Source organism: Fukomys damarensis, unplaced genomic scaffold, assembly GCF_012274545.1.
Source record: "Fukomys damarensis isolate Sample0158 unplaced genomic scaffold, DMR_v1.0_HiC HiC_scaffold_15, whole genome shotgun sequence".
In the NCBI taxonomy this organism is placed as follows: Eukaryota; Metazoa; Chordata; class Mammalia; order Rodentia; family Bathyergidae; genus Fukomys; species Fukomys damarensis.
The window spans coordinates 56,898,125-56,923,523 of NW_022900927.1; the positions used below are offsets into that span (position 1 = coordinate 56,898,125).

At 46.6% G+C, this 25,399-nt stretch overlaps 1 protein-coding gene across 2 annotated transcripts; it reads right to left on the minus strand.

The window, feature by feature from the left end:
* Positions 1–2,438: 2,438 nt before the first annotated feature.
* Hal (histidine ammonia-lyase) lies at positions 2,439–25,399 on the minus strand. Of its 2 annotated transcripts, XM_010629168.3 has the most exons (20): positions 24,818–25,399; positions 24,002–24,062; positions 23,889–23,916; positions 23,510–23,584; positions 23,350–23,422; positions 23,191–23,257; positions 22,889–22,926; positions 22,138–22,263; positions 20,439–20,578; positions 18,510–18,557; positions 17,764–17,911; positions 16,908–17,003; positions 16,760–16,818; positions 15,176–15,256; positions 13,717–13,782; positions 13,475–13,640; positions 10,930–11,064; positions 5,133–5,241; positions 4,967–5,036; positions 2,439–3,166 (listed from the first exon to the last, which is right to left on the minus strand). In XM_010629168.3, exons 1-20 carry the CDS (start codon positions 25,062–25,064, stop codon positions 3,026–3,028), a joined length of 1,974 nt encoding a protein of 657 aa, XP_010627470.1. In that variant the 5' UTR covers positions 25,065–25,399; the 3' UTR covers positions 2,439–3,025. The 2 variants fall into 2 exon arrangements, with proteins under 2 accessions (XP_010627470.1, XP_010627471.1); XM_010629169.3 differs by lacking the exon at positions 18,510–18,557.

The following is a 25,399-nucleotide window of genomic DNA, read 5'->3' on the forward strand; positions in this document are numbered from 1 at the left end:
TCATACTATTTATGAGATAAATATGCCATCCTGCTAAGTGAAAAGATATTAATCTAGTGATTAGACCCAGAAATAGGACACACATTTAGAGCAGCGTGAAAAAATATCTCTTTTAAATATTCACTGGAGTTTTTTCTTTTTGTTTTAGTTCAGGCTGGCCAGAACCCACTAGGTAGCCCAGGCTGGCCTCAAACTTGTGGTAATCCTTCTGCTTCAGCCCCCAATGCTGGGATTACAGGTGTTTACTATCACACCTAGCTGTATCTGCTAGGTTTTGTATATGTGACAGATTGTTAGAGAATGGTTATGAATCACGCTGAATCACACATTCATGGATTTCACTCGAGTATCAGTCTCCCAGACGGATTCTGGGCTTGGGGAGTGGCCGGTCAGGTGATTTGCTTTGGCCTCTAGGACACCAGAGAACATGACACAGCAGAAGTGTTTTGGGGATCACCCTCCCTGGCTTCCCTGGGAGGAGAAGAAGCCCAGGTGAGCCAGTGGGGGAGAGAATCCTGATTCCTCCCACTCCTTTGCCACTACTCAATGGGGAAGAGCAAGAGAGTACACTGGGCCCATCACATTTTCCAAAATGTGTTACCATCTGTTCCCTGAATCTTCCAGAATCATGAGTAACTGCACTTAGAAGAGCCTTTGTCTTAAGAGGTGTTTAATTTTGTCACATGAGTCTGAGAACTGAACCTGGGGTAGAGCATGTGCTTAGCATGCACCACACCCTGGGTTCGATTCCCAGTAAAATAGGCAAGTACCTCATGGAACAGGAGGTGGGGGGGTTTCTGGGGCCCTAATCCACGACCTGTTACCCCCTGGAGGTGTGAGGGTCCTTCCACCTGTGCTCCCTTGCTAACGATGTGTGGAACACACTCTCCTCTTACCTCAGGGATTATGTACACTATAGCAGCAGGGGGTGGGGCTGCTATTATGTCTCCAGGGACAAAGAGAGCCAAGGGGAACAGATCCACTAAACACCTCCAAAAATGCCAAACTCATCACCCAATAAAAAATTTGCAGCTCCTAGCCCATCTCAGTGGTGCCGTGAAAACTACTCTGAGCCAGGTGTAGTGACACACACCTGTAATTCCTGCACTCTGGGAGGCCAAGGCAGGAGGACTGCACGTTTAAAGCAGCCTGGGCAACTTGACAACTTGGTGAGATCCTACCTCAAAATAAAAAGTAAAAAGGGGCAGTACGATATAGGTCAGTACGAAGTTCCTGGATTCAATCCCAGGGTCAAAAAAATAAACAAAAAAATAAATAAAAGATCAGGCCAGTCTGATCTGGGTCCCCTTTAGCTTTTCAAGCGGAGGTCCATTCTCCACTTCCTTTTTCTTCCTAAGCCTCAGTGAAAGCATTTGCCACCACCTCACTTTGAATTTCCATAAGTACTAAAACAAGTTCCCATATATATGCTATATAATCAGTATCTTCCCCCAAAAAAATCCCAAAGTGAGAACAAGACCATTGAGAACAGTTAACTCCATGGCCCGGGAGTGGTGTCCACTGCCTGCCTCACAAGCGGAACGTCCTGAGTTCGATCCTTGGTACGAAAAATCAAAACAAAAACGAAAACCAACCCTCCCAAAACTTTATATCAAAGAAAACAGTTTATTCCATATTTGTGCTGGCATTCTCTTGAAGTCTGCTGATGTCACTTTCTAACAGAGCTGTATCAAGGGTCACTGTGTCCCGGAGGACCTTGGGCGTGGGTGGGAATCCAGCCCTTCCCATACTGGAGTGAAAAGCAGCCACTGGACAGCTGGGTCACTGGCTCAACTGCAGCTCAGGGATGAGGATGAGTCAGCTGTGGCCGTGTTCCCATTTTGGCAAAGAATAGCACCCAAAACAACCTGTAGCCGGGCAAGTTCCTCAGCACATGTTTTGCTTCTTGAACCAAAAGATTTTACTTGGGTCCCCAGCTTTCCCGTGGACAAGGTGTAGCTCAAGTGTGACGATCAGGCTGTGAAATACACTGTTGGGTCCACTGCCACTGTCCTCAGGTGCAAAGTCACCCATCTCAGCCTTGGGAAGGCAAGAGGTCATCCGACCCATTCTTCCCCTGGCCAATCACAGGAAGCCTTCCCAGAGGCTCCTTTATCTTCTTGGGAGAGAAACACAGGTTGGGTAATATTCCTCAGGTCCATCTGACTTGTGTCAATAGGGCTCATTTTAATGATTACCATTGCAGGGAGGGAGCTGGTCAACACCCACGGATCGCTTATCAGTGAAGCCGAGCCTTTTTAGCAGGGTTTCCATAAACACACGGCTTGAGTACTAACACACAGGAAGTGATAAATACTAACTCCAAACTGTGACTTGAGTGTATCATTCAACACTTGGGAAATATGTGTAGTGAAATTGCTAAGTGTGAAGGCCACAGTTCAAGGGCCACCCAGATAGCAAAACCTTTATATTCATTCATTCTTTACTCCTTTCTACATAAAACTTCTTGTGGGTGTTAATACCTCTGTGTTTAACGGCTTAAGGCCTACTGACTACTCTTTTTTGTGATTCAACTAATGGGAGAAAGAGTAGCTTAAGAGCAACTTGTGGTTTAGAATGATTATTTTTGAATGTGTATTAAGGAACATTTGTCATATTACAGCATAGTACAATCAGTGAAAGTCAACTAGTGAGGAACTTCTTAAGGCAAAAAGAAAGCAATGTTTACAAAATCGAATTTTTTGGAGAAGAATGCTATCAATCTGTTTCCAAATTTGAAACGTCTAATGCGAAGAGTTAAAAAACAGACCCATGTGATTATAGCTAGGTTGATACTGTTAAGAAAGAAAGAAAACTCCTAAAACCCCAAACACCCAGTGCATCTCAAATTAAGGGAACAAGAACACAGTGCTGGACTGAGCAACTATACTCTTGCTACCACCCTCACCAAGTCATGCTTTAGGGGAGCTGCATCTACCGAGGTAAGTTCCCAGCTCTCTCTTTCAGCACAGAACTGCTGTGTGTTCCTCTGAACTCCATCTGCTTCAACCCACGACGAAGCCCATTACAGATCCTCTGTCTCTGGGATTTTGGAGGATTTCCGGTGCAGAGATTGTAGGGAAAAGGCTGTTGGAGACTGTGGTCTTGACTCCGGAATATGCTCCATCCTGTATTTTTCAATATAAGGCGAAGCTACATCCCAAACCTGAGAAGCAAGGACAGGACAAAGTCACAACATTGACAACACTGGTTCTGCACATGATGCGACTAAACATCAATCCCAAGGCAAAATATCCTGTCTAGCTGAGTAGAAACAGAGTGGCTGTTTGCTTGCTTTTATTTTGAGCCATTGGACACATGATTTGTGTCAATGAGTTGTTGGTTTCGTTAAAGACTTTAAAATTATAAAGTGCTGAAAGTTTAAGCGGTCTCCTCTTCTGAAGCAAAACAATCAAGCAAGCAAACAACAAATAGAAACTAGAAAATTCAGCATGGATAGAGTTACGGATGGTCGCTAACAGGTATGAGTTGACTGTGTTTTTCTACTGCAATCCCTGAATGACAAAAGGCACTTGACTGGATTTCTCCGTGGCTCTATTTCCATGCTGCAGGTGCTCTGAGCCTTTGCATCTTGCTTCTCAAGTGTGGTCTGGGTCTCAGCTCCATCAGCATCACCTGGGACCAGGCAGCATCAGCGCCTGCTATGGACCTGCAGCGTCTGAATCTGCACTTTCACAAGATGGCCAGGAGAGTCACGTGTGGGTTCAAGTTTGAGAAACAAATCTCAGGTATGGTTTTTGTCTTTACCTCTGCCCACCAATGTATTCTCTTTTAAGCATACATTTTTTCAAATGAAAGCCTTGCTTTTGGGTTTGCAGATGCTTTTTCTCTGATTACCACGGTTAGCCAAGTAGCCTTTCCTCCTCGAGGGCCTTAGAAAATGTATTCTTTCAACAGCTAGGTCCCCACACACCTTCCTACCTTTACAAAGTCGGCAGCAGGTAGCAGCAGGCTTTCCCTGTGAGAGCATATGGTGTGCTCAGAAATGATAGGCGTGACGATCACAGGGGAAAAGAGCAACTGTGCTGGGGGAAATCAAGTGATTGTAGAACGGTGCTGGCAAATGTATGGCACATGTGCTCATTTAAGACCAAAGATGTTAGGGCCGGGGATTTGGCTCAGCGGTTTGGGGGCCTGCCGCACTAAGTGCAAGGACCCGTGCTCAATCCCCGGTGCCAAAAAAAAAAGACAAAAGATGTCAATGTGTGAATTGTTTTTGCTAAACTAAAACCTTAGTATTCAGGTTTAACTGTAGTGTTGGCACTTTGTGATGAATAAGTGGTTTTGGGTCACAGTTTGGGCACTCATGTCTGAAAGGTTTGCCATCATTGTTTAGGCAATATGATATTTACAAATCAAAAGGCTAAAAGCGGGAGGGGGGAAGAATCAGCATGCTAGACATCTGTGTCAGTCAGCTAAGTCTACAGCCAACGTAACCAGAGAAATAAGCAGTAAAGGTAAAGGCACATTTTACCCACCAGGGGCAGGGCCACATGAAAGCAGCAGACAGGCTCACAGTCCTCTGAAGTAACAGCCTGCATCGTTATCTACCCAGGGCTATGCAGCCATTGCACCTTACCTGGTAGTGGGAGTTGTGCTAACATTATCAGAATCAAAGTTCGCTTGAACAAAATAGGACTCTTTGAGGAGCCAAGATCTACAAACCTTTCATCTCACTTTCTCTCCATAAATATCTGTTCTAAAACTCCCTTAAAATTCATTTCCGCTTCTAAGCCTCAGGTAGTCAATGTCTGAGTGCAACACAGGGCCCTTACGGGATTAGCAGACAGCTTTGTAGTGGCCTTGCCTGTTGTCTCTGTACTTTCATGTTCACTCCCAAGAAACAGCCAGGAAACAACAGAATGAGACAAGTTTTCTCCACTCCCTCTCACTTTGATTTCCCATAACAGCCCAAAACTAAGAAATAGTCTGGTAGCCAGCTTGCCTTCTGCTCAAGGAGCAAACTGTGTGCTGCCTCAATGTCCGGGGCCATGAAGCGGTCTTTTATCCAGGGCCTACAGAGAGAGCATAATAACCCATCAGCCAAACATGAAGCACTGCCAAGGTTCACAGTTTGGACTGGTGTGACTTCCAGGAACCTGTGGACGTACCTTACAACAGAACGCACCAGGTCATAGACCTTCTCCAGGGGAGTGGTTGTTTTCAGTGGGCGTAGAAACTCTATGCCCTGGCAGGCTGCAAGCAGCTCAATGGCCAGCACTGAAACAAAAATGTGGAGACAATGACAGATTCACATTTGACTTCATGCTTGAGGAATAGAAATCACCTGAGGTCGACAGCCATTGCTAGTCCACTAAAAGACGATTGAGTCTCCGTCGATGGGTCACACAAAATTGACTTGGTATCATTGATCATGTCAGGCCTGTGTTTTTAACCCCTCCGCTGTATATTTAGTAGTGAGAAGGGGAGAACTGAGACGTTTACTTGGACAGATTAGCAGGCTCCTCCGGAAGTTAGAATTTATCATTTCCCATGTTCACATTCTCCACCAAGGTTTGTTAGCCGGGTTTGGAGAAGAGAGGAAGTCAGAACAAATGCTCAACCCTGGTCTGGAGTCCAGCTCCATTAACTATGTTTTCTTTCCACCAAGATCTTTTATTTCTCACAGTTTCCAAGTCCACAGGAATAAAGTATGAACACCAGACTAGAAGACGTGAACTTTCTCTTATGTCCACAGCAGATTATTCATCCAGTCCCTTGTGACCTTTCTGTACTAAATGGAGTTTGTAATTTGTTTCATAAATTGAAAGACAAGACAGATATTTTTTAATACTCCATATGGGTTAACCACTGAAATGACCTGATCAACTTTAAGCTAATAAGCTACTTTTCCTGGCAAATAATGGAATTCAGAATGGCTTAATCTTGAATTATATTTCTATAAAAACTCCTCATAATTTAGACCATATCAAATATAGAGAAAGGTAGATTTTAATATTTACGGTGTATTGCAAAGTATGGTACACTGAATATATAATACATTTTAGTTAAGAGACAATGTATAAAGATTGTTTCACGGCAAAACTTAAAGTTGGCAAGATATTTATTTCTAGAATGTCAGTTTTAGCAGACTTTGGAATTTAAAGGGTTGAGGATTTAAAGGTCAGGGATTTAGCTCAGTGGTGCCATCACCTGCCTTGCAAGTACAAGGTACTGAGTTCCATCCCCAGTCCCACACAAAAAAATTTAAAAATAAAGGCTTGAGATGGACATTATGGAATTCATTGCTGGGCAGTCACTGACTCACTTGCTCATTTAACTGGCTCCTTCCAACCTTTGATGAAGGTCTTTGTGCCAGATATTTCAAGTGAATAACACGACTAAAAACAACTTGAAATTTACATGAAGGTGGAAATAGGAAACAGGTGATCATTTTGAGCAAAGCAGTTGTGTGGAGAGTTGTTGGGTAAGAGATATTTTTCCATCTAAAGCTACATAGATGATTGGGAATAAGTAATAGTATGTTGCCAAATTGACAAGTTCATTGCCTCACCCCCAGCTTCACAGGTACCACAAAGATCTGGCTCAAATCACACACACCCTCGATTCACAGGTTTCATTTCGAGATGACTTTCACAAGAACCCATGTTCAGCAATCAGATGGAGTCATGAAGCAGAGCCTGCTGGTGTTTGTCATCACCGTAGGGAGTGGGTAAGGTGGCAACCTGAACCAACACGTGGGGTTAAAGCTAAGGCGGTGTACCTTTGGACTGGACTTTGGCTTTGGTTTCCTGACCTGCCCCACATGACAGCAGTACCCACCTGTCAGGGGTATCGTGCAGAGCAAATGGGCTGTGAGACGGAGTACCACAGTCGATGCTCGGGAAGTCTTAGGGGCGTGGTGCTGCCTCAGAAGAGGGGATATCGGCTCACAGATAGTCCCAAAGCAGAAAAAGTTGGGAAGTAAGCTTTCACAAATAAGCAGGAAACACATCGGCAAAACCTTGCTGCCTCCGCCTTTGTGACATTCCGCTAGTCATAGCCAGCAGTTCTCCCTAGAGCCATCAACGAGGACATAAAAACCATGCCCCTCTATGGTAAAAATTCAAGGAAGTCAATGTATCTTGATTTAGCTGGATGTTTCTTATGCGGTTCTCATCTATTTGGAAACAAGCAGATGTCCTGTGGCCTAGATGCCTTCTAGTTTCATGTGCTGTTTTCTTCATCTTAACAGAGTATAATTTACATGAACTAAATCTATCCTGAGCGAATAAATAACAGCACTACCTAGATATACTGCAAATACATTCTCGAGGATTTAAAATGTGAACTCTATTCCTTTATCTATCTCTGAGGCTATCGTACACCTGTGATCTTGATTTTAGGAAAAGACTGCTTCCCTTGGCCTCATACCCTCCAGATCTCTGCCACTTAGCTCTTTGAAAGTGTTCCCCGCTTCCTCCAGCCAGCCACTACACTTCAGGTCCCTCTCCTCCCCAGGACAAATGTCCCACAAGGCTCTTCTCCTGGTAGTCCCTTTTCTTACTTCTAGTAGTCTTCAGCTACCTCATTGCAGAGAACACTGACCTTCATTACTGATCCCAGTTCTTTCCTGAGCTTTGGAATTCTATAATTGCTATCATCTCAATGCACCCAAAAACAATTTATATTGTGCATATACTCCTTCTTTCCTTTGCAAAACTACAACTGTACACACACTCACACAGAGACACAAATTAGCCCTATATTTTGTTTAGCTCTTAATTTTCAATATTCCTTTGGAGCTTTTTCTGCTCCTTTTATACTAGACCAGATTTAGTTCTTTATACTAGATCTGATCAACTGGTATCCTCCTGCAACTCTGTTCTTCAGTTAGACTTTTATCAACTGTTTAAAGGGTTCCACAATGGTACCCAATGTTTGTCTCCCTGCGTAGACTTTAATTTCCAAAAGGGCAGAAGGCAGGTACACCTCATTCACTGCTTAACTCACAGGCGGTGGATGCCTCTGCACCCACCCAGGTAGAATGCACTCTCTCTCTCTCTCTCTCTCTCACCCCTCTCCTCTCCCCTCCCCTCCCACACTAGTTTCCTGTATAATGATGAATCACTAGATGCTGTAATAAGCAGGTTCTTATCTTATACTTTATATTTAGTCTTACTGGATTCCAAGAGTTACAGGTGTTTACCAAATATCTGTAATCAAACAAATTTATGTGATGAGCATCCTGTAATGCAAATTGCTAATTTATTTTCTTTTTGCTAACTGTACTTCTTGATATAAAAGGAAGAAAGAACAAAACCTGATGAGCTAGATGGACCACTGGGACCCAGTGTGCCAACTTTGTTGTCATGCAAACATTTGAACACCAAGTTTGTACAGAGCCCTGCTCTAGGGGCCCCAGTTCCTTGCAGGGGTGTGGCTAGGAGGGACAAGGTTCGTGCCCTTGTGAAGGAGAGGCACACAAGCCTAAATATCTTGGAGGTACTAGGTGCTATTAGAAAACACAACAAAAGGAAAAAGAAAAACAGTCGGTCCTTTAGCTGAGGCTGTCAGGAAAGGCATCTGAGATGAAGAAGTGGGCAGCTACCTTGTTGGGGTGAGGAAGGGAACCCTGAAAAGTCCTTGGGGACAGAGATACAGGCAGAAGGTCCAGCAAAGTGCAGAGGTAAGGATGTGCTCATTGGCGGGTACAAAGACATCACCACAGTTCCAGGGCAGAGAACAGGATGGAGCAAAGAGGCCAGATCATGTGGGGCTTCACACGCCCCAGGAAGAGGGTTGGACTTTGGTTTGAGTATTTGGAAGTAACCAGCAATTTTCCACAAGGGGAACGGAGCGATCTACATTTTGTTTGCAAAAGCTCATCTTGCTTTTTGGATGAGTGACTACAGAGAAACAATGGTGAAAACAAGAACAACCACGAGCTGACAGGATTGATTTGGCATCTGTGGAAGATGAACTGGACAGAAGACATGAGGACAAATAAAGTCGAGTCTTTAAGCTTTTGGCCAGAGTGCAGGGTCCAGTGTGGGAACATTCGGAACACACCGTAGGTGCCAACAATTGGCTCCCTCAGACAGCGCGGGCGGGAAGGCAGCATGGTGTGGCCACTTTGGAAAACTGTCTAGCAGTTCCTCAAAAGAGAGAAATATAGTCATCATATGATCCATCAATCCCACTCTTGAGAAGTGAAGACCCATGGTCACATTACATATTTATTTAATTTTGGTACCAGGGATTGAACTCGGGTCCTTGTGCTTGCAAAGCAGGTGGCGGAACCACTGAGCTAAATCCCCGGCCCTCCACAGCATTATTTACATCAGCTAAGAGGTGGAAGCCACCAAGCACCCTTCTGCTGATGAAAAGATACACAAGATGTGATTGATTCCCACAACAGGAGGTCATTTGGCCACAAAGAAGGATGGAGTAGCGACACCCGTGGCAACACACGTGAGCCTTCAGAATGTGCTCAATGAAAGGAGCTACTCACACAAGAGGACAAACTATCCAGTTTCATTGACACGAAATCCCCTGAGCAGGCACATTCATAGAGACAGAAAGCACATCTACTTCAGTGCTTGCCAAAGACTGGGGAGAACAGAAAGAATAGGAACGTGATGTTTGAGGTTCTTCTGGGGCTGATGAAGATGTTGTGTAACTGTGATGTTGGCCACACAACTCGGTGACTGTACTAACATCTCCGAACTGTACATTTTAAATGGGTGGCTGGTAAGGGGTATGGGCTATATCTCAAAATAGCTGAACCCAAGAAAAGAATACTCAGCTGTCGTATTTATTTTAAAGCAGTGACACCCTTGTTATGCAATAGTATTCATGCAATTTTGCTGTATAAACTTAGGAATTGAGAGGATGTCTCAAGGAAGGTGATTTTCATTATAAAAACAAATTGCAAATAAGGTAGAGAGGGGGTGGCCTAATAGTCCTCTCCCTATGATGCATCTTTGTCAAACAGGTTGGACCTAAAATCTTATCAAATCTTTACGGTTACTGGGCGTGGTGGCAAATGCCCATAGAGCCAGCAGTTGGGAGGCTGACACAGAAGGATTGCTGCAAGTCTGAGGCCAGCCTGGCTACACACAGTGATGCTCTGTCTCAAAAAAACAAATAAAATAAATAAAAGTCTTTACGGTTAAAAATCAGTTAAAAATGACACCACAGGGAAGCTAAGTGGTGAAACTAGGATGTCAGTCTTGTTCTGGGAAAACTAACCCGGTTTTTCAACTAGTCAAAAGCAAGAGGGAAAACAAAAAACAAAGCAACAACAACAAAAGCAGACAAGGAACTATCCTAGATCAAAAGAAGCTCAAAATCATGACAACCAAAATTAAAATGTGGGCCTGCACTCTGATTTCACCAAATCCAGTGTTGTGACATTGAGATTCTGTGACCAGGGAATTTGAATATATATTTGGGGGTGATATCGGACATATTGTTGAAGTTTGTTGGATGTGACAATAGCTTCCTTGGTGTTGAAGAAAGCATTCCTATTTAAGAGAGAAAGATTGTAGGAATAAAACGTACGGCACTGGGTTCTGCTGAAAAATAATTTGGAAAAAGAGAAAGAAAAAGGGAAGTAACTGTGCTGCTAAATCACAGTGAGGAGCATGAAATTTCATGGTGCTATTATTCTCTCCACTTTTGAATATGCTTTAGAAATTCTCATTTGAAAAAAAAAAAAGTCTGCCAAGGAACCAGCTTGTCTGCACGTTGGTTGGTTTTAACCCCCAGGGAGGATCAGAATCATCTGGAAGACCCTTTGAACACAGCTTGCTCCCCTCTGCTCCCTGGAGGATCTGACTCCGTAGGCCTGGGAGGGCCCCAGAACCTGCATTTCTAATGAGTTCCCAGGTTGGGCTGATGCTGCCTGTGGGGACCCCACTTTGAGAACCACCGGCCCTGCCATGCCAGCCTTGCCAGCCTTACCATGCTCCGCGTGCTCGATGACCCGGAGGGCCTTCCTGGCTGCCCATCCACCCATGGAGACGTGGTCCTCCGTGGCGGCGCTGGTGGAGAGTGAATCCACGGACGATGGGTGGCACAGGGCCTTGCTCTCAGAAACTGCAAGAGACCAGAGATGTGAAGCAGTGCTGCTAGGAGGGTGAACTGCCCGAGCATCGTGCGGCTTCTCCAGTGTCTCCACAGAAGCCGGGTGTGGGGTCCGCAGTGGTCCCCACACTGAGGGGCTCAGGCAGGAGGACGGCGATTTGCAGCCCAGCCTGGGCAACTTAGTGAGACGATGTCTCAAAATTAAAAATAAATATAAACAATAAATGGATGGGTTGGAATGTAGCCCAGTGCAAAGGCTGTGCATTCAATCCCCGCTACTTAAAAGCAGAGAGAGAGGCGGGGGGGAGAGAGAAATTCTGCTAGTCTGGAAGACCCTGTCCAGGAGCTCCTGCTCACACCCCAGACACCAGATGGTACAAGGTTACTCTGGTACAAGGAAGGAAGCAAGTGAGAGGTTTCAGGGCAGAGGCTGGGCCTGCAGACCTTGGGCAGGATGGAGTCGTGCAGGCTGTTCAACATGAAGGAAGTGGGCGTTCGGAGTTTAAGCAACCGGAGACCCTTCTGGACAGTGAGGGGACACCTACACTCGGGCCTCCGAGCCTGACCATGCGTAGCAATGTCTCTGGGACTGAGTCCCAGATACTGAGCTTGGAGTGGGGCCTGAGACACTGTGGTCTAACTAGCTCCCAACTTGCATTGTGCTGTGTCTGAGGACTATGCTGCCCAGGACCTTCTCTCCCCAGCCTCAGCAGTCATAACGGGTCCAACGCAGAATCTCTCCTCTTCGGTCTATCTCAAGGATGACTTCAGTTCTGTCCTCTCCCACAAGGCCTCAGGTTTAAAGGAGGGTGGGTGGTCAGCTGGACCCCATGTGCTCAGGACCTCCCACGTTCTGCCACTATAAGGTCCTGAGACTCTAAACTGAGAGCTTGCCTGGCAAGCATCTTCCAGTGATCTTTGCTTGGAACCATAATTTACAAAAAACAAAACACCATTTTTATTAACAAGCCAAGATTAACAACTTCAATAGGCAGCTCGGAAAGCTAAACTCATTCAAACCAGGCTTCCCAATGTCTGTAATGTTTTCCCTAGAAATCAATTTCCATTTCCTCGCCTTCTACATTACCATGAGAAGTCTCTATCTGTCAAAGAGAACTTTTAACAAACAAACAGGAGAGCAGTTGGAAGAAAACCCACATGGCATCAGGAAGGAAGGTGAGTTCCGTGGCTGTTTGTTGGCTGCGTTGAGTTTTAGTGAAAGTCTTGGGTGAGGAAGGGCTTAGGAGGAATATTTCTAGGAAGTGGTACTTATTTAGGGCTCATGATGTACGAGGCACAGCCCCAACACTTTATATGTATTCGTTCATTTAATCCTAAAAACAGCCCCCCCAGGTAAACTTATCCTCCTCCTGTCAGGCAGGGGTAAACTGAGGGTCGGCAGCATTAAGCGACTTGACAGGACCCCGCTAGTCAACAGGAGAGCTGGGGTTCAGACCCAGCCTCTGTGCTCTGACTTAGCCACCTGCTGGGTTAATTCTTGCCTTTCAGGGAAGGGTTATTAGAGAAAATACAGGAGAAGTTAGGGTTTCACATAAAACACAAATAACCTTTCGGTATAGGTATGTCTCAAGTAATTCCAACTTAGTTGAGTGACCTGTACTTTTGTTTGGTCAGTATGGCAACCATGTTTTAGGATCAGATATTGATTAAAAGGAGATCCTCATTCACCGGAGTGAGAACTCTGCCATGGGAGCTACAGTGCCCGGGTTTGAATTCTCCTCTACGTCTGACAGGCTGTGCAACATTGAACAAATCACTTGACTCCTCAGATCTCCAGATGTTCATCTGCACAATGAAAATAATAATGGCACCTCTCCTGTGGTATTATTGCAGTGATTGCGAGACCCTTTTTGTGCCAGGCCTGTTCTGTTGTGCTACTTCCATCTGTCCCTCACACATCAGAGTAAGGATGCAACTGCATTGAGGTTTAGCTTTCTGAGAGGGCGTATTGTTTCTTACAAGCATTTCGTATGTTGCATAAATATCTTTACCTACTGGGCTGGTTGGCACAGCTGACAGAATGTCTCCAGCATTTAATTACTTGGGCTGGTTTAATAATCATTGTCAAGGTTAGCATCTTTTCTTTTCTCCTTTGGATAATTTTCAAATTTCGGTTTGGAGAAAAGCTGTAAAGATGAAGTTCCTATTCCGTGTCAAATTGCTTCCCATAAAGAAATTGTCCATTTACACCCTGAGAATCACATTATCGTGTTTCAGCAAATACCATTTGACATATCTATGTTTCCTCTAAAAGATGTGAAAGGAGTCACCCTGCTTCATGGGCGCCAAGTGAGGCTGGAAACAATGGTGGAGTGAGATCTCATGCGAAGGCCAGACTGGATGCTTCCATCCAAAGGCCCTTGGATGGAGGGCTTGGGTCCTGGGAGGGGCCAGGTCTTACCGAGGGCTGCAGCTGTACAGTGGGCTATCATGAATCCAGAGTTCAGGCCCCCTTCTGCCACCAGGAAGGCGGGCAGCTCACTGAGGGAAGGATTACAGAGCCTTTCGATTCTCCTCTCGCTAATAGCCGCAAGTTCATGGACGCCAATAGCCAAGAAGTCCAGAGCCTGCAAGAATGTCTCCAGTCAGTTGGCCTGTATTGGAAAATGTGTTCGGGGCCAGGAGCAATTTTTAAAAGCTTACTTTGGCTGGGTATTCACCGTGGAAGTTTCCTCCAGAAATTGTCTCTCCCCTACTGGCAAAGACCATCTTTCAAAACAGGTTAAGGCTGAACGGAACATTTGTGGATGGTTTCAGCTATAACCCGGCTTATGTTTAACATTGAAGTGGTGACCTTGTACAAGCGTGGGGTAAAAGGAAAGAGACAGGTCTTCCTGCAAGCAGTTGCTGACATAAAGCAGCACAAAAACAAAATAATAAAAAAAAAAATACATTAACAGTAAACAGTGTCCACCCAGTGGGGGCAAAGACCGGTAGCGCCTGAAACTGTGCTTTCTCTTGAGGTTAGAGATTCCCACCCACTGCAACTGTGCTAGTCTGGTGATTACTATCAGCACTGAGAAAGTCTGTAAGCTGAAACTCAGAACAAAAACCAAGATGCCCGTTTGAAAGCAAATTCTGTTTCTTCAGCTGGATCATGAGCTTGTGCTCCAGACAAGAGACCATTGAAGGGAGGACTTTGCTGGCGAGTAACCCCTGAAATGTCTTCAGCAGTCAGGGCTGCGGTGTTTTCCACACTCTATACTTGGTGATCTCACGCTAGCCTTTGCCGACAGACAGCTGTTGGTTCTCCTCTCAAAGCCTTTTAAATAGGAGGCAAATTTTAGACTCACTAAATAGCCTTACTCTCAGAGACAATGCCAATCTATGATCCTTTCTTAAAACCAGCAGGTGTTCAGGGAGGGACTGTAGCAGATCCTTCTTCCTGGTTCTAAAAGCTGTTTTTTCCCATGGGGCTAAAGAATACCAGCAGCTCTCTGCATCCCCAAGTTTAGTATCAGTGAATTCAATCAATCTCAGGTTGAAAATATCTGGGGAAAAATTGTATCAGGATTGAAAATACACAGACTTTTGTTTGTCATAATACTCTGATTAATAATACAGTCTCACAACTCTTTCTGTAGTATTTGTATTATGCTGGGTATTAGAAGTAATCTAGAGATGATTCAGAATATATGGGATGTGCACGGGCTGTCTGTGAATACGGTGCCATTTGATAGCAAGGACTTGAGCATCTGCAGATTTTGGTGTCCACACAGGGGTCTTGGAACCAAGCTCCTGCAGGTGTTGAGAGACAACTGTGTTCACTGTAAAGGTCTGGATTTTCAGAGTGTTGGAGATGCATGTGTTAAATCAGCTTAGTGACTTTCTGCACATATAGCCACGGCCCCATTAGCATCTCTTCTACTCTCATCCTTGAACCTACCCCAACCACTGGCCTTGGTCTTCTCTCCAGTCTCTGAATCTGTGTAGCAATTAATCGGTGCATCAATTTAGAACCTCCGAGCCTCAGGTACTCATTCATTTACCTATGGAGTAGAATAACAGAACGCAGACACTCCACACAATGACTGCTTAGGCAAATCCTAAAACTACCAGCTGGAGATCTACAAATGCAGATTAGTAGGCATTCAAAGGATACAGGATTATCTGTTGCACTGTTCAGTTCTGTGGTAATGATGCCTTTCACAAATGCAATTGTGTCATTCACCACACCGTGGACCTAAAACACAGCCAAAGTAAGACCCATGACTAATGGACTCCATTAAGGGTACCAGGATTCCTATAACATCTTCGATCTTTTCCTGAAAAGTGCTTTGCAGTTGCAACCAAGAAAATTTCACTTGGCTTATTTAGAATAGGAAGATAACTCTGCTAAATGTTTTGGGTTCTCACGGAACTAAATTGGACCAAACCAATTACAACATACATTCACAGTAGAGTAATCTATACGAAATAGCAAGGTACAGGAGAGAAAGGATGTCAACTCCAGACACAGAGGGTTAGGGGTAGAAAGTGGGCAAGTTAGTTAAGTTTATAGTTGAAACAGAAACAGACTCAGAAAACAGACAATGAATCTTACCTAACAGCTTGTGAGAAGAATTTAAGACAATGCAGACAAACTCTTAGACATGGCTCACAGAGGTCACTTGGAGGGGACTATGGAAGGGGTCATTGATCAAGCATAAGGTCCCACATCAGGGCATGAATAGTCAGGATGCACACGAATAAGGCAACCACCTGGAGGTCTCCCACACGCTTTATAGCCTCGCCTGCTGTCTGGCTTCCCTCAGAAGCCAAGAAACATAAGGGTGTAACTGTGTGATCTTGGGCAAGCCATTCAACTCTCAGCCTCACCTTCCCACCTGCAAAGCAGGAGAAAGCACCTGTCTCAATGGGCGAAGGGAGACTTGACATGTGGAAGACACTGATCATGGCACCTGTCACGCAGGGTCGGCTGTCACTCTTCGAATGACAGGGAGGTCGTAAGCCAGGATGTGTTGTTGAAAAGAATTAACCTGACAAGTCCGTCTCACAGACTTTTCTTTACCTGGTCCAGGGGATGGAACCCAGAGCCTCACACATGCTGGGCGAGGGCTCTCCCCCTGAGCTCCATTCCCCAGCCTCCTAGAGATATCGTTGATCTATTGTTTAATCAGCTGGCTAGTTACAAACTTGTGGAATGAAACGCAATGAGGAGGACTCTGTATCACACCCTAGGCTGGAACTTGGCACAAGCTGGTACTGTTTCTCAAAATGCTTCTTATCAACTGCCTCATGCAAATGAATCCCACATCTGCAATACAGGAACCCTAATATCAGGCCCAGTCAGCTGCATTTTTTAATTCAAGCCACACAGCATCATTTATGATAATAATTTACCCTTGATTATATGTCTGATTATGAAAGGCAGATAGGGTATACTCAGGAATAGGGAGTTCCCCAGTGCAGGGAGAAACAGTAAAACTCAACTCCACTTAGCTGCTGCACTAAACGAACACGGTGAGTTGTCTATTGGACTCTGAAAAGAAGTTAATCCAAGCAGTTCAAAAGAAAACAGGTCAGTGTATACAGTAGAAAGTTTATAGTTGGAGAAATTAAAGCACGACATACATCATTTTTAGTGAGGGTAGTAAAGAAAATTTGGATTATAACTGGCCATGACATGATTTCCTAACACATTCCTCTTTTTCTATGAGAATATGCATAGGCTTTTTAATTTTACCTGGGGACAGCAGCGTAAGGTGTATGCATCCTGCACACGATCACAGAACCTGTGACTCTCTGTGGGCGTAGAGGGGAGAGAGGAGCAAATTGTCACGTCTTCCCATGGAATACAGAACCTAATAAGCTCACTCATGCACGTGCCGGACCTGCTATTTCTGATGGGTGGTGATCCGAGTCCAAGAGTGACCGAAATCGAAAAGCAACTTCAATTTGCCCTCGATGGGGGCGAACAGCGTGAATGTCTGAAATTGAGGAAGGGAAAAAGGTCTGAGCAGTTCTGATACTGCAGTGAACTACTCAAGGTGCCGGCATGGCCTCAATAGTCCCACAGGTCCTTACCACCATGCAGAATTAGCAACTTAATTCCCAAAGTGAAACCATCCTTATGGAGTTAATTCTTTCTACTTTAAATATCCAAGGGTGGCGCTCCTTGGAGTTGAACTCGGGACACTGGGATCCTCTTCAAAAGAACTGGTTCAGGGATAGCAGGGAACTGGAGCAGTGAATTGACTTTGCTTCTTCTTTTTTTGGTACTGGGGATTGAACACGGGTCCTTGAGCTTTCAAGGCAGGCGGCGGCACCCCTGAGCTAAATCCCCAGCCCAGCAGTGAATTAACTTAACCAGGTCACACTTAGACGGTCCTACTTCTCAGTAGAGTAAGAAATTCACTGCATTCTGCATAAGCGACTCCTATAGTTCTATAGTTTTCCTCTTTCAATTTTCTGGTCAGGGCCAAACCTAGTCCAGCTCTAGTTTTAGTCTTGCAAGCAGATGCCTAAAATACTTAGTTTGACACACTGAGTAATCTGGGGCAGTCACTCAACTCCCAAATCCGTGTCTATAAAACGTGGTCCTTGCAAGGATCGAATGTGGCAGAACCTGGGGGAGGTGCTGACATTCCTGGGTCTGCCATGGGCACCCAACCCCACCACTCCAAGACCTCAGCCAGCTTGCCCCACTGGCTCTGGCTGGACGCACAACTGAAGGGAAGTGCTACTGACCAGTATCGAAGGCTTTGGTGGTGCCCTTCAGCACCTCGAGGGTCAGGGCCGCCACGATGTCAGCCTGCCGGGCGATAGCACTGGCTCTCTCTACAGCTTCACAGCCCAGGGACGTGATCATCTGAGTCCCGTTGATGAGCGCCAGACCCTTTGGGGGAGGAGAGAAAGATTCCCAACTCTGTTGCCGTAACCTCCATACAAGTGGATTTCATATCGTTTGCTTTCGTAAAAGAGATATCAGCCAGTCAGCAGAACTGTTAATCTGTGTTTTCTAAAGCGCAGGTCTGTGATGCTAATTTAGCCACTAGATGTGAAATCGTTAGCAGAAATCTGGTGAACAGACTGTGGTAGGCTCCCTATTCTCAAGGCAGCCGTGCAGCTCTGGAGCAGGGGCTGCACGTATGACAGTTAGCTCTCTGTCGCCTCACATTTCTTCTTTAACCTCTCACAGTTCTAGATAATCGTAGACAAGATATCCAAAAACAATGCTTAATTTGGCTTAGAGGATCTCCCAGGAGTCGCCAGCGAACCAGATTCGAAATTTCAGTTCCTAAGAGAATCCCCAACATTTGTGGCCTGAAGAATAGTTGAAAGGCTCACAGGAGGGTCCTTTCTTCAAGCAGCAACTTTCAGCCACATGTATGTTGTGTTTGCTTTAGGGAACCAGTGAGATTAATGTAACGACTGAGCACAGTGCGTACAGAAAGGCTCGTTAATACCAACAAATTTTCCTTCTACCTCCTTACCTCTTTTGGTTTCAGAACCACTGGTTTTAGTCCATGGGCTTGCAGGACCTATAGAAAGATGTAAAGGATGAAAAGGGCATCAAATGAGGGGCTGGGGATTTAGCTCAGTGGTGCTGCTGCCTGCCTTGCAAGTGCAAGAGCCCAAGTTTGATCCCCGGTACTAAAAAAAAAAAAAAAAAAAAAATGCATCAAATGAAATACCAGTCTGTTACTGATTCTGTATGGAATCCAATAAGGGATCTTTATGTCCCAAAGTCCGTCTTGTAGAAGATTAGACGTAAATGAGTTGGTTCTGTTCATGTTCACTACTGTAGTCTCTAGTTCTGATTTTCAGTCTGAAAACAAACTTATCTTCCAAGTAAATTTTGTGCTGCAGCAGTGTCTACGCAATCAATATTGGTTTCTCGCTCTGTGGGTCGCCGGCATTCAGTGGCTACCTGCTTTATTGCTGGTTGCAGACGTGCCTGCCCCAGGCTAACGCTGGGCCCCTCCCACTCTGTCCACGTGCTCTGCTTCCAGAGATCGACCTAAATAAAAGCGTCTCCACCTTCATTTCTGCTCTCCCTAAACGCTGTCAGAACCTCAGAGCAGGCTGTGGCCAGGAAATCTGCACGGCAGTGAAAAGAGGATTGTGGAATCCCCACTACCCGATGCAGGCAGGAACCTGGAGGAAAGGAGAAGAATAGTTTTCCCTGAAATAAAAGCAGCAAAAGGACTCACTGAGTTAAGGTCCCTCTAGGGATGAAGGAAGAAGTTAAAGCCAGAGAAGCGCCCATTGCATGCCAGGCTCGGTTCGGGGTGTTGGGCCGGGCCTAAGAGTAGGAAAAATAGAAACAGACCAGCTCAGGAGGAGAGTAATAGTGCGCTGGGTGCGTGAGGGTGCAGGAAGTATGGAGGGTACCGTGGGAGATAATCACATAAGCTGCCAGGACAGCAGGCAATGAGGGCACCAAGGGACTTGCGGGGAGGCAGAGAAAAGGACCCGTGGAGCAGCTTTGCAGCAGACTCTTTGGAAGGAGAAAAGGGAATGAGGCAGGCTGGAAGGAGAAGCAGGCTCGCGCGCAGGGCCCTCTGCCTAGCACCCAGCATGTTCCAGCTGCAGGCGACCTCTGGTCTCAGCGATAGCGGATCGCAGGACAGGCAAGCCCTGCAACGCCACGTGACATCTAGACTTCATCATAAGGATAACGCGGAACATTACAGATTTTAACCAGAACATCACTGGATGGCTGTTTAGAAAGTCAGGCTGACGGCTTTACGAAGGTGGTTGGGGAAACACCGTCCACAGAGAAATCATCAAGAAGAGGTGGTACAGAAGACAGATGATCTGGAACCAGTGTCCCCCCAAAGAATAATCTACTCCCTTAATCTGTTCCTCCCCCTTGGCCCTCTGCCCTTTTACTTACTGTTACAGGACCTCCCCGAAATTGATCAGGGATGACACTTACAATGATGCTTTGGGTTGCTGTGATGGAATTTGGAGATGGATGAAGAAAGCAATAAAGCTTATGGAAAACAGGCTTTTCTCATTATCTACCAGGGAGAGAGCTAGGGGGAAAATAGAAACTGCTTTCCAGGCTACACAGCAAGAACTACGATCCACAGCTCTGCATTGGTGAGACCAACTCTTACCTGCAGTTGTGACAAAGTGTGACCAATGAATGTTGGAAATGTTGTGGGTGCAGAATAAATTCCTAGATTAACACTAGCAGCTGTATCTTCTCACCGAGGTCCCCCCAGATCTAGGGAGCTGACAGTCAAGTAGAGAAGTAACAGCCCTGCCTAGTTTGACTTCCAAGGTTGAGTTGTCTCGTCACTCGTGTAAGAGTTACAGTGTCTTCCTCACCGCACCGTTGTAAAGCTAAGTGACAGAAAGCACGCAAGAGTGCCCGGCACCCATAGTAGACAGACGTTTTATAAAAGTCTTACGTATTTGGCTTCCGCCCAGCCACTCTTTGGAGACCACATCTTCCCTTCTCCAATTAGCCCAAGAGCAAGATGAGATAGCGGGGCAAGGTCTCCGCTGGCACCAACGGTTCCTTTCTCTGGGACATAGGACAGGCAGGAGGCTGCGGGAGAAGCAGGCACCAGTGACATCAGCGTTATCCTTGGGTTGGTTCCGGTTATCCCTGTGGTGCCGGTGAGGACCACTCCACTAGGGTCACTTTGTGGCATAAACGCCTAGGCAAAGACAATTCCTCAATGTGCAGCAAACTCTTAAGGGACCAGTGAGCTGCTGCAGGAAGAAAGGGCTAGGGTAGAAGGGGGGCAAGAAGGAAAGAGGGAGGAAGGAGGGAAGAAAGAAGGCCCTCCCACCCCCATGGAGAAGCCTTCAACATGTGTAAGTGCTAATCTGATCTTCTAGAATTTCCTCTAGAAATTCTGGCAGTGGATCTCAAAGGTGTGATAGGAACTAGGTGTTGTCCATTACAGCCTTGTCTATAAGAGTAAAAAGTTAGACATGATCTCAATATGGAGTTAAGGGACGTTCATATGACCAAATGCTGTGTAGCCATCAAAAGCTACTGGAGAATGTTGGGAAACACAGAAATGTCTACCTTAAAACACTCGCAGAGAATGTTCTAGAAGGTCATGCTAAAGTGTTAACATGGTTTCCTCATGCTGGCAGTCATAGGTAACTCAGTCTCTTTTTTTGCCAGTCACCCAGTCTGCCACTTAGAAGTGAACATGTACTGTTTTATGAGAGGTTCCGCCAGAATCATCAAAGTAGGGCATCATTGTAGACTGGGCATCCACACTGCCCTTCCCCGGTTGGCACCTGGTGTTTATGAGTGACCTGTGCCCCGGGACAGTGCCCGAGCATGGGGCCTGCCCTGTGTGACTGCACAGCTCTGCTGCTCTTCTACTCCTTTCCCTCAGGGAGCTCTTGGCTCCCGCTGGCCTAGGTTTATGTTTCCCTGTGAGAGGAGACAGTGTTCCCTAAGCATTGTAAATCCAGTCTCCCATCAAAGAAGGAAGTGCCACGGGGTTGAGCTGCCTAATGTGCTGCCACTGCCCTGCTTCACGATTAGGTGAGTCGTCGAGCACATTTGGGTCCTCCTTAGCAATCAGGAGGAGGTTCAGTGTGCAAGCGGAGCTGGTCTCCATCGCCGGGGGAGAATTATGATTTCAGATTCCCAGCTGCCCACTGGGATTACTGAAGGGGCCTTTGGGGTGGGGGTCCCTACACGATTTGATGCAATTTTTGTCATCACATGGAAACCACCGAATCAAAGTTCTGTCTAGCGCAGACTTAAAGGGTTTGTTTTATTTTTATTATTTTCTTCAGGAGGGGTCTTGCTCTACAGTGCGGACATGCCTCAGGCTTGCGATCCTCCTGTCTCAGCCACCCAAGCATTGGGATTACTAGCATGCGCCGCCATACCCAGTTCCATCCTAGCCTTATAGTCATCAGTTGCTAAGCCAAGGGTGCTGTAGGGTGGTGATAATTCACAGGACTGTCTCTGCCTCTTCACTTCCCTCTCTCTACCTGGATATCCTCTAACTTGCCCGGCCCACTTTCTACTCATCTTCTTATCTCAGACACCCCTTCAGCGTGCAGTCAGTCGTGTCTGCCCTGCAGGGCACGCCCAGCCTCTACAGAAGGGCAGGGGATTCACTGCCTTACCATTAAATATTTCAATAACTTGTTTGAGGGTCTCCAGGGAAATGCCACTGTATCCTTTGGCTAAGACATTGATCCGCAGTGCCAAGAGCATCCGGCACCTTTCAGGACTGAATGGTTTCCCAACACCTACAAAGCAACATTGGCATTTGCTCCAGGGAGGCCAAACCCTTTCCCACTTCCCGGTGGCCTCCGTCCCTCACTCGGACCTTCGTTCTTCAGCTCGGGGTCCTCTCCTTGTTCTGCCGCTCGCTGTATGGCTCTCCCGCGCCCATCTCGCTTCTCAAAGCATCAGCTTCCCAACAGAGACAGAGCCCCAGTTCCCTTCCCGGCTATGCTGCAGGGCCCCGCTCCCCCGAACCCTTTTCGAGGCGCCGTGGCTCTGGCTCTTCCATCTTGGGCGGTGCAGAGTCTTGACCACCGTCCCCACTCAGCTGGCCCATCCTGACTCCTTCCCCAGGCTCCTGCCTTTGGTCTCTCCCCTGAATATGCCACTTAGTCTGCAGTGTGGCCCCTCTGTCCTCCCAAACCGTCCCTCTGCTTTGCCCATTCCCATTTCTAAGGTTCAGCAGAAAAAAACTATCTGGTCGGATGGCTTCTGCCCCCTTCCCCTGCCGCAGCACCAGCTTTGGAGTGTGCCGGGGACACATTAGCTGCTCCTGGCTGTCTGTGCCCATGGGTCACACTGCACTGTGACCCTTATTCATCGAATCAAACAGGAGCCAGGAGGCGCCCAGCACTTTGAATGATTTACCTGAAGCATGGGAACGAACTAAGTTGACTTGAAGTTCCCTGCAAGAGAAAGATAAAAACTCTCAGATACCTCGAGGTAGAAATCTTTCCTCCGCTGGAAAGACGAAGGCTGGACAGATCCTTCGCAGATGCCATGGAGGATACCAACCCGCCTGTGTTTTCACTACCAGTTTGCACACGTTACCCCAACCCCACCCTGCTCATCTGTAAAGTAGGGGAAATACCAGCAATTTTCCATGTTGAAAAAAAAAATCTCAAAGATAAGGAAGGTGGAATATGAACCTACGTTGTTTCAAAACTTACTGTAGCTTATTGACAGGAATTACAGTTCTGGCAAATTTCCCAAAACCCGTAGTAATGCCATAAACAACTAGAATAAAAAACACATTGTGCAATTAGATGCAGGAAGGATTTTTTTTTTTGTCTAAAAAAAGGCTTTTAGACCTGAAAGGAAAAAGATACCTGTTTTTTCCTCTATGATCTTGTCTATGACTTCCCTGGATTGCTGTACCTTTTGCTCAGCAACTGGAGTGAGCTAGGGAAATGTTGGGTCAGAACCGTGTATGTTAGCGACTTCCACGTCCGGTAGAAATGCCCGAAAATTCTTCCCTTCCCCTGATACCTTTATTTTGTAGTGTCCTTTCCCCAAGCTGACCAGATCGTCCGTGGTCAGGCTGTCCCCGTCTAAATCGATATACTGTGCAAAAGGAAGGGATCTCAGTCTGTGTGAACAACTTAATTGCTCTACAATTAAGCAGAAGCCCATTTCCATGTGTCAGAGATTTTACTACTGCTGTGCAACATTAATGTTCCAATTAAAGACAGCTTTCTTACAGGAGGTTGGGTCAGAAATGCAGAGGCACTGCACCTCCCTAGAACTGAAAAGCCAGTCCTGATGCGTGCTTGGGTAGCCTGTTTTACATCTTATGGAGACCACCGGCTTCTTCCTCACATGGGGGACTCACTTTTCTCAAAGGAAAAGGAAGTGGTTTGCAGCTTACCTTTTTAGGCTCCTGGTATTTGCTGTATCTGAAGCCAGGTAAAGGGAAATATGAGGTATTGTGGAAAAGCCTCAGCCCCTAGAATTGACCAAAGGGCCCGCGGGAAAGGATACAGGTAAACTCCTTCTGGTTGGGAGGGAATGAAGTCAGGGGACATCGCATCGCCTTCTATAACTAAAACAAGAAGGCAAGAGAAAGTCCTTAGAAATCAGCATAGGCCAGGGATTTAGCTCAGTGGCTCCACCACCTGCCTGGCAAGTGCAGGGACCCGAGTTTGATCCTTGGCACCAAAACAAAACAAAAACAAAGAAATCAGCAGAGTCACATTTGGGCTACTCTGACATCAAGAAAAGGCCACGAGGCCAGGGATTTAGCTCAGCGGTTCGGTGGCCTGCCTTGCAAGCGCAAGGACCCAAGTTCAATCCCCAGTACCAAAGAAAAAAAAAAGGCCATGAACTGCCCATAGATGTGACAGAAAGTGACTTCCCGTGGTCATAGCATCTTCACACAGGAGAGTGAGAGGCAGAGATCTCCTGAAGTCCAGTTTAAACAGAGGTTCAGGATGGAGCCCGCCTGGCTCCCCACCCCCGGCTGTGTGGTCCTGGGAATCCGAATGCCATCGCTTCTGTGCTGCGTGCTGGCTTCTCATTCAGTGAGGGCTATCAGAGGGCGAAAGGACCTTCAAGATGACTCAGAAACTGGACTTGAGTCTAGGCTTTGTTACTTACTAGCTATCTGCAAGATGTGCTTCTCTGCGTAGCTGTTGGCTGCCAGAGGTGGAGGAGAATCTCACACCAGAGCTTTGACTCAGAGCAAGCGCTCAACAAATGTGACTGCGCCCCTCCTTGTCCCTGAAATGCGGGGGACAGTAGAGCCCCTTCCAGGACCCTGAGGACAAAGCTCCGTCCCCCTCCCCTGCAGCCACTCACCCACTTCCACAAACTCATTGTCCTCCAGGGCCACCTCCAGCAGGTCCTCGTTGTCCAGCAAGCCCAGGCCCTTGCACCGGCGCATGAGGAAGCGCACGTCGTCCACCGAGGCGAAGCCGCCGTTGTCAGGCTTGTTCTTCAGGTAGCGCCGCACGGCCTCGCGGCCCAGCCAGCCCACCGTGAGCTGTGCGCCCTGGCAGGGCACCGCCAGCCATTCCCCGCGCACGTGCACCGTGTACCTGGGCATAGCTCCGCTCTGCGACAGTCACCCGGGAGAGTTTTTATCGGACAGGGGCCGGGGAGGTGTGGTCCTCTCGGACAGGACGGCCTCTCAAAACACACCCCCTCCTGGGCCTTTACTCATTCATGCCTTGGGCAATTTGCGACGGCACCCTGTGTCCCTTTGGCTTTCTGTAGCTTAGTAAGAAGCAGAAAGGGTACAGGCTGCTGAGCGTCTGTCTGTCGTCTGTCTGCCCCTCTGGTGGGGCCCTCAGTTTCTCCCTCTGTCTGCGTTCTCCTCCACCGAGGGCAGCTTTTAAACAGCAGATTCCTGACTGTCTGGAATTTCTCAACTGTACAAGG